We start from the raw sequence: 12,159 nt of genomic DNA, 5'->3' as shown, positions 1-12,159 counted from the left end.
CCTTCTGAACTGTATCATAAACAGAAAGGGGAGGGTTGGAGGGTTAGTGAATTGGCTCTGTGGTTAATGGTACTTGTTATTTAGCCTGACCACCTGAGTTTGATCCCTGCAGCCCATGGGAAGGAGAGAACTGATCCCTACAAATTGTCTTCTGAACTCCACAAGCACACTATGGCATGTAGGGGCCAGGTGTGGTGGCACATTTAGTAGGCAAAGGCAGGCAGATCTCTGTGTGTCTGAGGCCATCTTGATCTACACAGAGAGCTCTAGGCCAGCCAGGACTACAGATTCTTACAAACCAGGAAGAGAAGAAATTCTTCCAAATGTATTCTACTATTACTTACTCTAACACCAAAACCATATAAAATGTAGACAGGTAGACTACAAGGCAGGTAGGTAGAGAAACACACACACACACACACACACACACACACACACACACACACAATCTTAAAGGGAAGGCTGGAGGAAGAAATATGCAGAAAGAAAATTAACACTAAAGGCCCTTTGAAAAAGCTTTAGGAAAACCTACTTAAATAAATACACAAAAAGGCTTTAATGGAGCTATACTATAAATACACTACTCCAAACTGGACACCGCATTCCAGCAAATAAAAAAATCCAGTAACAGGAATAGATTACCCTTTTTGTAAGTTATTTTGCAAATGGGATTCCATATATACCCCACCCCACTGCTCAGCATTATAGGCTATAGCCAAAACTCTTGGTACTGCATTTTTATAAATCAAACACATGAAGGACTCCCTTCTCTGCTTCAATGCAACCACCCAAGAATTACTGTGTGCCTCCACAACTTGACAGTAAGACCCTACTGCTGAAGACTACATACTGAACTGTGAACACAGACATCAAGCCGGTACTCAACTGGAGGCTTCATCTCTAAGTTTCATGGTTCCAGAAGGTAATATTTGTACTACTTGGGGGGGGGGGATCATCAGACTCACCCTGCTGTGACTCCTACAAATTACAAAAACAATTGTCCTGACTAGATAAACCCACGAGTACAATAATGACACAAATGTTACAGGAGCAACCAACCAACTTCTGATTAGATCTAAGGTCCAGTCCATGAGACAGGACCCATTCATGGTACTGTTAATGGGGCCAAGAAGACTCAGCTCGATAGGCCTGAGGTCCTAGAGAAGAACCTACCACTGTTATTTGGCTAAATGAGCATAGTATTAAAATGACTTCTAATAACTTATTGCTATGTGAATAAATCAGTTCATCTCTCAGACCTCATAAGAGAGGTTTCCTCTTTCTATAGATGACAGTTATCACAGAAATCCTCAACTGGCCAATACACACTGAGTAAGGATGTTGTGTGCTCAACCTGAAACAAGATGTACATTTCATACTCCTGCTCTCAAGGCTGAGGATGGTGGGGTGGGAAGATTGAAAGGGCCAGAGATGGAGGGTGATTTCAAGAAAAGTGTTCTCCCAGTACAACAGGGCAAATGCACATATGAACTCACAGTGATTATCAACACATGCACAAGACTTGCACAAGCTCAAGCCAGATAAAATCCTAGCATGGAAGTGGGCATGCTATTTCCACTACCAGCTGAGGAGCTATTAGCACTGGATAGCTGTTGAAAAAGGAAGAGCTTTCTTTAATGATGTAGCCCCTGGTAGGTTAACCACACTCCAAAGCAGGCCGCACTCCCAAGTGTAGTTGGGCCATACAACCTGGATTTTGGAGAGGAATAAGGGGATGAGGAATGGTAAGAGAGACTTAAGGGTGAATTTGATCAAAATATATTATATATACTTATCAAATGATTAATAAAATATTTTAAATCACAATATAGGGTCTTGAGAGATGGATAAGTGGTTAAAACTACTTTCTGTTCTTACAGAGAATCCAAGTTCAGTACCCAGTTCCTACATGTTGCCATGAAACTGTCTATAACTCCAGTTCTAGAAGATATGACACCCTCTTCTAGACCCTAGGGTCAACATGGACATATGGTACATTGTATGCATGTGTATGTGTGTGTGTGTATATATATGTGTATATATATGTGTGTGTGTGTGTACACCTATATATGTACATAGGCAAATATACATATAAAAATAAAGACCTTAAAAACCACAATAGGTGGATAAAAAGTCTGACAAAACCCAACATCTTCGATAAAAGCCCTGAAGAAACCTGAAACAGAGTGATCATGCCTTAATATGAAAGGAAATGTATCCCTATTTATACCAAACAGGGGAAAACTGATGCATGCTCTCTAAAATCATATATAGGACAAGAGCATCAATTCCCATCCTTATTCAAGATTAAATGCTTAACCAAAGCAATAAAGCAAGAGATAGTATAAAGTGATAGCAAAAGGAATAGAAATAAAAAGACCTGTGTACAAATTCCATGATCCAACTCTAAAGATCCTAAGATTGCATTAAGAGAACCTTATTTCTAATAAACAACTCAGACCCGTGTACAGATTCTATGATCCAGGCAAATGAACCCAACTGCAAGTTCTCAAAACTTAAAGTGTAAATGGTCAAAAATATACACTGGAATAAAGATTCAACACCTTAAGTCATAAGGGTAATGCAATTCAAAACTACAGGTACCCCATCACTGAGATCCACCACTGCCCAGTAAGTTAAAAACACCACCATTCACTGAAGTCTATGAGACATTTTCATCTATATGTACAACTGTGATGCATGGGTGACCACACAAAGGAAAATAACTTATAATACTATTACAGCAACTTTCTCATCTTGTGGGAACATTGCATAGGTCCAATGAGGTAGTTATTATGACAATACATGGAGCACAGGGTCCACCCCAGGTGGAGGAGTGGCTCATTCAGAATTGTAGGTATATCCTCATCTCTATTATGTAATAAAAATGTTTAGGTAAAACTTAAATATTGCCAGACAGTGGTGGCACACGCCTTTAATCCCAGCACTTGGGAGGCAGAGGCAGGCAGATTTCTGAGTTTGAGGCCAGCCTGGTCTACAGAGTGAGTTCCAGGACAGCCAGGGCTATACAGAGAAAACCTGTCGAAAGACAAAAAAACAACAACAACAAAAACCAACTTAAATATTTACCAGAAGTTACAACTGTAAAAATTTTCACTTTAAGTAGGAAAACTAGGGCTGTAAGAAGGCAGTTTGTTAGAGTACATTTTGCAATGTTACTGGCAATATATATAAATACCATGAAAAAAAATTTTTTTTTCTAAAGGAGTTGTTCTCAACCTGTGTGTCACAGCCCCTTTGAGAGAAGAATGACCCTTTCATGGGGGTCTCCTAAGACCATCAGAAAGCACAGATGTTTACATTATTATTCATAGCAGTAGAAAAATTACAGTTATGAAGTAACAATGAAAATCATTTTATCGGGCTGGCAAGATGGCTCAGCAGGTAAGAGCACTGACTGCTCTTCTGAAGGTCCTGAGTTCAGATCCCAGCAACCACATGGTGGCTCACAACCATCCATGATGAGATCTGATGCCCTCGTCTGGTGCGTCTGAAGACAGCTACAGTGAATTACTCCATTACGAGGAGGGCAGGAGAGGGCCAGAGCGAGTGGGGCAGGAGCAAGCAGAGGTCCTGAGTTCAATTCCCAGCAGCTACATGATGGCGCATGACCATCTGTACAGCTACAGTGTACTCATACACATAAAATAAATAAATAAATCTTTTTTAAAAAAAAGAATTTTGTCGTTGGAGGTCACCAAACAAGAGGAACTGTCTGAAAGGGTCACAGCATTAGGAAGGCTGAGAACTGCTGTTCTAAAGCCAAGTACCCACAATAGTATGGGATTATCTAATGACTACAGAATAACACCATCTGACATTTACATAATTACAAAATTCTAAAAAAAAGTTTCTTAATTTCTAAGAAATATTAGCTTAAAGAAACATCTGACCTTAGCTGATACCTGCCTCTCATGTGGCACCAAATTCTAGCTATGGGAATAAACTCTGTATGTATACTGATCAAACCAAAATTAAAAAGACTATGAACTCTCAACGAGAAGCAAGTCTCTTCACAACTTTGAATTTTACAGTTAAACTGTCATCTCATCCTACAATATTAAGAATATGCATGCAAGATTCTTCAAAAATAAAATTCAAATACTTTTAAAAGCCTAACAAAATGTAGTTTATATTAAAAATTTTAAAATAAGTAAAATGTTAGTCTTTCATGAAAAATATGTTAAATTTTAGTACATAAATCTCAGATCAATTGTATTGTATGATACACTACTTTTATCCTAGATGCTATAGGACTGAAATCAACTGTAACACACATAAACCCACACACATATACATCCTTGAGAAGACCTGAGAAATTACATAAAAATAAATATAACTTCCATTAAAATATATACTAGATTTTTTAAAAAACAAAAACCATTAGTCTCACCACCATAGATGGTTTCTATATATGTTATCTATTAAGATTCTCAAAGAATGTAAGAAGCTTGCCCACACTTCTTTGGCACAACCAAAACTCTTACATCCAAGTTAAAAAATAGAACACAGCACTGAAAATGTTTTTAAACAAATGACCACATATTTAAAATCTTGTATAAATAACACACAAAAATCTTGTTTTATTTTTGACATGGCATTGTCGAAGATGGAGCAGTACTAAGGATGAAAACAATTTTACTTATACTTTGAAAATATGGATGCTCTCTCTTCTCTCCTCTTCTAGAAATGTATGCTGCACATCTGCTGTATTCTTGAATGGAATGAACAGCATATGCCCTTCAACTTTTCCCTTCCCATCTGTCTGGGAGACTCTGACAAAGGGACATTTCTCTCACAGCTGTAATGGCAAATCTGGAAACCCCTCACACAGGCTCAGACCATGTTCTAACCCATTAAGCATCTTAAAGAGCATGTACATTTTAAAAATTACGTATGGCTCATGCTTCAATTTAATGTATATTGACAAGTCTCAGGGATTGAAACATCTCATTGGCAGTTAACAGTTCAAGGGAGGGAAGTTATTTCTGGCATTCTTAATCTCAAAAATATAAAAGAATACTATTCATTGTAGTCATAGAAAAAGTTGGAGACAGTTCTATTTAAAAACATATTTACCATAAACACAAGGAAAACAAATAAGAAAATAGATTGTGCTGTGTCTTTGTAAGACTGTCCATTTTAAAATTCTTCAGGGTCAGGAAGATTTCCTATACAAATAAAACTAGACTTTTGTTCCTTTTGCTTTGAAAAATATTTACAGTGACATGGAACTACAGGCCTTGAAAGAGCAGCGTAGATGAGCAATAAAGAAAAAGTATTAATTTTCTGAGCATTTCAGTTTGTATCATGAAGTTATTATAGATCAACTATGGAAAAATCAGAAAACATTAGTAAACATCAGCCCTCATGTAAATCACATGAGATGCCAAAGTATTATACACTCCATGCGGTAAAAACTGTACATGTATGTTCTGTGTATCTCTTACACTGCAAAATTTACACTGTAATATTTTTCATTTCTCAAAAAGCTGAGCTGAAAACTGTCTCTTTTCTTCTTCTGCCAGAGGAGATGCAGTGACTGTGTGGTAAGCTCCATGCATCAGTTCACAAGCATCCTGCCAGACTTCAGCAGTGGTTTTTACAGACAGTACATAAAAAATGCACCAAAGCAGACAGCATCACATTTTCTTCTGGATAGCATCATGGTAAGGATGTGTAGCTGCGAGTCCACAGGCATGAGGTTACAGAACTGTGTTCTGGTTCTGGAAGTCTGCTTGGTCTCTTTCACGCAGCCATACTGTCCCGTATTTGATCCACCCGAAGGGAAAGGTCCCTGAAAGAGGGACGCTGGTTTACATTGTTGTTCCAACACTCTGTCATGATCACATAAATCTGTAAAGTAAAAAAGTTAAACCAAAGTTAGAATGAACCAAAGTATCATGCTAGTTAGACAATGATACGAATTTGGAAATCTCAGTTAATTTACCTAGGCCTTGAAACAGCCATCTGTATATATTTTCAATAAAACAGAAAGAAACTGGATAATTACTGTGGATTAAAAAATTGTTGGATCAGGGAGATGGCACAGTAGACAAACAGGACTACGCATAGAACCTAGTCATGAGAGTCAGTCCTGGGACCATGCAAAGAGCCAGCATAACTGCACTAGTCTCTAATTCCAGCACTCCTAAGACATGAGAGGCAGTCATGAGGCCCAAGCAGCCTGGAGGGCTCAGCACAGCAGCAGAACAACAGAGTGTGCCTTCAGCAAGGCAGAAGGCAAGAACCAGACCCAGAAGGGTTTCCTCTGACCAATGTGCACTGTGGTAGGGATGCTTGTACTCACATGCCCCCACCTCCCCAACTCCCCCACACATACCAGGATACCTACCTCCACAACACACACAGCAACACAATCACACATACCCCCCCACACACACCAAGACACACACTCACAATATTCACACTAACCACACACACACACCCCTTTTTCTTACACATGCATAGACACACACCTATAAGACACATGCTCATACTCACATCATGCATACACACAAAAGAATGAATGAATTACTTTAAAACTTGTTACCTCATCTGGACACCCTTCTGGTCTCGGCAATCTTCCATTATTCTTCAGTAGCTCTATCAAATGGAACACAATCATTTGTCCTTGTTTATCATTGCCGATCATTCGCATAAATTCCTGAAATACAAACCCATTTTAAATAACTTGCTAAACAAAGTTTGCAAGTTACACTAACAAAACAAATGCAAATTAAGATAAAATAGATATAAGAATTTTTATATTAGGTTGGTCAAATTTCATTAAACATAAAATGTGAATATAGGGAATTCCTCAGCCCTCCCACTGCTGTGAATATGTAACCTGATGCAGCTCTTCTTCTGAAATGATCAATAGTGACTTACTAACTCATAACCTCTCACTGGCAAGTATACTTTTCTTCTAACATGATAGCCAGAAACAAAAGTATTTTTATGTATAAAAATGGTAAATGATTATCCAGAAATATGCAACATTATGTCAGAAAACTATTGGATAATTAAAATCATTACACACTTGTAGTAAGTAACTATAGATAAAGTGAAATATATTATTAAACAATGTAATAACAGAACATCAGACTTCACAGGAAGGTTATAAAGCTCAATTGTATAAAACAATAGGTATTTGTAAAGTTATACTTTTATATACAAAATAAGTCTAAAGTAAATGTTACAAGATTAAAATGGTTATCTATAAGTAATTTCATTAAAATAATTTTTATTTTTCATACTTCCCTATATTGAAAGAAATATATATACTTCTAAAAGTTTGTTTTAGGTTGTACAATGCTTCCTAGAGTAGACGTGCATACTCAATGTAATTTCGATGCCATTGAGGTGTCCTGGAGCCTGGAGTGCTGGGATGAAGGGCTCTGTAAGAGAGCAACTCCAGTGTGTCCTAGCCCCCGTGAGAGCAAGCTCCTTTACAGTAAGAGGAAGGCTGGCCCTCCTGGCTCTCAGCTGAAGCCTTGCCTGGTGATCTGTTTTTGCAGTTAGTTCTCTTTCTTCTTCTCTTTCTTCTACGCCATGTTGTAATGAACCCAAAGGGTCCTTGGCTTCATACTGAAGTTTTAATCTCCACAACTGTGAGCTTTTCTTTATGAATTATACTCAGTATGATGTATTTTGTTACAGTCACAGAGACAATGGACAAGAGAATACACTGAATTAAGTAAGTTTATGGTTATTTTGTTGGGTATTGTTGAATATTGTCCCCAAATAAATAATGAAGGGGTTCTAAACTAGGTCCTAGACATGTTACTCTTCTTTGGATAATGCCTTTCTTGTGCTTAAAGCAAAAGTTAAACAACAGGAGAGCGCTCAGGGAGTTAAACAACTAAAAAGCACACTGACCACGGGTGGACTCTTACTCTTCTCAATGTATGTGAAAAGTTCATAAAGAACCACTCCAAAGCTCCACACATCTGAGGCCACAGAGAACTTGCTCTCGGTCAAGGATTCAGGTGCATACCTGCAATATTGGAAATCATTTAGAAGAGTTACTTCATGGAACGACACGTTACATTGAAAGAGGAAACAAACAAATGGCAAACACCCGGGGGAACCAAGGGACGAGAAGGCATGTGATCTGCTCCACGGACCTTTCCCGCTCGGCCTTTGCTATCCTGTTCTCCCCAGCGATGAGAGACAGCTAGGACTCTGATCCATGTTGGTAGTGGGTCCTCTAACAAGTCAAAAAGCCCGATCCTGAGACGCTCTGACACATAAAAACCTAAACACACTTATTTGTTGTTGGCAGCACCAGGCGTTAAATGACAAGTTTTTCTAAGAACTGAAATGTGAGATGCTCTTCCTTAAGTTGTTCTTTTAAATAAATCCATATTAAAAATAGGGGGAGAAATACAGCTTCTAGCCAGAAATGTAACTTGAAGCCTTAAGAATGAGGAAGGGAGGGGCTGGAGAGATGGCTCAGCGCTTAAGAGCACTGGCTGCTCTTCCAGAGGTCCTGAGTTCAATTCCTGGCACCTACATGGTGACTCACAACCATCTGTAACTATAGTCCTGTGGGGTCTGCTGCCCTCTTCTGGTGTATAAATTTACATACAGATAAACACCTAGATACACAAAGTTCATAAATGAATAAATCTAAAAAAAAAAAAAAAAAAAAAAAAAAAAAAAAAATCAGAAAGGGAGTGATTATGAAAGAGAACACGGAAAATTCAAAGCCATAGGACGATGGTATCCCAGTCAGGGGTGGTGGGCAGTGGACCATGAATGTCATAGTTCCATGGTCAAGCATGTCTTTATTATAGAAATACCTACAGAGACCTGTTTGACTGGCTAGGCTGAAAACATGAACAAGCCTTAGAGGCAGGTCACTCTCTGTGAGTTCAAGACCAGCCTGGTCTACAGAGCAAGCTCTAGGCCTACCCGAACTACACAGAGAAACCCTGGCTCCAAAAACCATATATATATATGTTTATATATATGTGTATGTATGTGTGTGTGTTTATATATATGTTTATATTTATTTAATCTTTAACCTTTTTTTCAAAATCCAATTCAAGTTTTACTTGCACAAGTCCTTCCATAAGTAGTTAACCTCAATAATCGCCTGCTTATTGTACATCTAGACTTATAGTTGTACTATACAAATATACAACTGGTATGTAATCTATTAGCAAACTGTAATCTCCTTAAGACAATGCTATTATCCTACATCCTAAAGTGCATTTCTCCCTCCTTTTAAAAAACTGGACAGGTTTTTCCATGTGCCCAGGCTGGCTCAAATTCATGGCCTTCCAGGCTCAGCCTCTCAAGTACTGAGATTACAGCCATGCTGTTCTTATGTTTTTGTTTTTTAGTTTTAGGGTTTTTTTTTTTTTTTTGGTTGGTTGGTTGGTTGGTTTGGTTTGAGCAAATTAATGTCTTTGCAATTAATGTCTTAATTACATATTTCCAACCCCTGGATACATTTACGACATAATGCCCCTTCACTTAGACAGAGATAAGTCAAGTCAGGAAAGACTTATTTTCTCTGTGGGTCTTAAGAGTAATACTCTTCCCCTCCTTTTTTGTGTGGTATTTAAGGAACGTGTATATTTTATGTCTCTTTGAAACGCTGTCAGTTTTATGATCCAGAAACATATTTAGCAATTACCTAGGAACTAGCTTTTGGAAATAATCATCAAAGAAGGCAATGGCCCTTTCTTCTGGTTTCTTGGGGAGGGGAGGAACCCAAGTTGGCCAGAGCCTCTCTTCAAAGTGCTAGCCCATGTCACAGTATGTTGAGACCAGTACCCAGCACCTTGGAGTCACACAGTCACCAAGGGAACTTAGGATGCACTATGTGTGACAAACAGTGCGGTTAGGTCCTTCACTGTCCAGTAAACTTGTATGCAATGCGCTATTTCATTTCTGCCTGAGTACAGAGAAATATAAGATTTCTTTCCATCTTGGAGATCTCTTATGACACGGGGAGTGTTTATAGCAACAGCACACCCATACTTAATCCTAATTCAACAATAGAACCTTCCTGTCACCTGCTTTCATAGAGAGGTTTTGAGCTGAGAAAAAGGGTTGGCCTCAATTGTATTTCCGTCAACATTTCTTTTCTCTCTTCTAAATGTAGTTTCCTACAGTTCTACCATTTAACCCCTCCCTGTCTGCTATCATGTTTTCTGTAGATGGTATTGCCCATGTTTCTACTGACATCTCCAAAGCACAGTCCATTCTCATGCTCTAACTGGATCTCTCATTTCCACACTAAATACCTACAGGCAAACAGAACTCCATCTTCCCAAATACTGCAGTGTTTTACTTTGATTATACAATACATTGAATCACAATCTATACCCAAGAAAGGATTATTAGGAATTTTTTTAAAAGACTTATTTATTATATATAAGTACACTGTATCTGTCTTCAGACACACCAGAAGAGGGTGTCAGATCTCATTACGGATGGCTGTGAGCCACCATGTGGTTGCTGGGAATTGAACTCAGGACCTTTGGAAGAGCAGTCAGTGCTCTTAACCACTGAGCCATCCCTCCAGCCCCTTAGGAATTTTTTAAAAATAGTTTACATGTGTTTATTTGTGCATGTGTGGAGGTCAGAGACAACTCATAGGTTTATGATTTCTCCTTCCACCTTGCAGATCATGGAGAATCTAACTCAGGCCTGCTGTTGAGCCACTGGTTGGCCCAGGAATTATTTTTAACTCTCCTATTGCTGTGTGCAATGAGCTACCACGCCTTTTCAGTATGGTCTGCTAGCTTCTTCTCTCTCCATCATTACAGTCCTAGGCCAGACTATTGCAGAGTAAGCCAAAACGCACAAAGACTGTCCAAATGACGTCTGTAATAAGAACAGCACAAGCCTTCCCTGTAGGTTCAAATCTCTGCTTCAACATTTTTTTCAAATATTGAGGTAGAAGCACTTGTCCTCGAGCTCTTAGCACCAACCCTAAAACATATTGGACATGCCAAGGGATTAAAGCGAAACAGCATCTTGAGTAATTAAAGCACTGGGGAGGTCAAAGAGTTATTCTTAAAATAAATCAAGCTTTAAAAAAACCATAACTAACCTCTATGGATAAAAACTACATGTGATTCCTTTCATATTTAAATTCTGTTTGCTAGGATTTGACTGTGTTCTCTCCAAAATTCAGGTGTTGCAACTTGATGGCCAATGTAGTTAGTGTAAGTAAGGGGGCTTCCTTAAGGAATGAGGCCACGGGATCCTTGCTGGGGAATGAGAGTAAGGAACTCCACAACAGGCTGCACAGCTCCTGCCCTTCCTCCCACCCTCCGCCACCAGCGATGATGAGGAAAGACTGATGTACTCAGCTTCATCCTGACCGCCCGCCCACCCCTGTGCCTTACGTCTCCACATACCCAGGAAGCCAGGTGCCCAAGCTTATATTGTTTAGTGGCTTTTACTATGACCAAAAGAAAAATAAGACATGGATTTAAATGTCAGGAAAGAGCGTCACACAGGAAAGGCTCTGCAGCACATTTCACTGGCTTCATAATGACTATGGAAGCACATATTCTCTGTGCTATTCTGGATCATTGACATCACGAGTCAAGCACTGGACCTTATGTATGCTACTACCAGTATGCTTGAATTTATTGTTGTGTAGGTGCGTACTATGTGTGCCTATGTGTGTCTACAGAGGGCAGGAGACAATCATGAAGATTTGGTTCTCTCCTTCCACTTTCTATATGGATTTGGGGATCAACTCAAGTCAACACAGCAAGCACCTTTTTAGGTGAGCCACTTCACTGGCCTTCTACTGCTAGATTTTAACAATGACATTTCACTTGCAGCTCTGGCTCTGTGGGTAGGATGATACTGACTTCAGGTCCCTAACTCATGTAAAAGCCAGGGAGAGCAACCTATAGGCCAAGCTCTGAGGGACAAAAATAAGCACTTCTGGGGACTTGCTGGCCAAAATGGCAAGTTCAACGTTTAGTCTTATCTCAAAAACTAAAGTGGAAAAGTGAATACAAAATACAACCTGATGCTAACTTTGGGCTTCTGCATAACACAAACACACATAGGAGTGCAGGCTCATGCTCACACACACACACACACACACACACACGCATACACACACACACACACACACACACACACACACACACA

General features: G+C 39.1%; 1 protein-coding gene across 2 annotated transcripts in view; it reads right to left on the bottom strand.

Moving 5' to 3' along the window:
- Positions 1–4,573: 4,573 nt before the first annotated feature.
- Positions 4,574–12,159, bottom strand: part of Jak2 (Janus kinase 2) — a 67,970-nt gene continuing 60,384 nt past the window's right edge. The window contains exons 23-25 of one of the 2 annotated variants that reach the window (XM_031390053.1): positions 7,903–8,020; positions 6,575–6,688; positions 4,574–5,877 (exon numbers count right to left, since the gene is read on the bottom strand). In XM_031390053.1, the coding sequence (XP_031245913.1) occupies positions 5,770–5,877; positions 6,575–6,688; positions 7,903–8,020 (340 nt within the window). In that variant the 3' untranslated portion in view covers positions 4,574–5,769. The remainder of the gene's footprint in view (positions 5,878–6,574; positions 6,689–7,902; positions 8,021–12,159) is intronic. The other variant, XM_031390054.1, reaches the window with a different exon arrangement.

Source organism: Mastomys coucha, unplaced genomic scaffold, assembly GCF_008632895.1.
Source record: "Mastomys coucha isolate ucsf_1 unplaced genomic scaffold, UCSF_Mcou_1 pScaffold21, whole genome shotgun sequence".
Lineage (NCBI taxonomy): Eukaryota > Metazoa > Chordata > Mammalia > Rodentia > Muridae > Mastomys > Mastomys coucha.
Note: the sequence above shows the minus strand (reverse complement) of the source record. Positions and strands in the feature narration are given on the sequence as shown.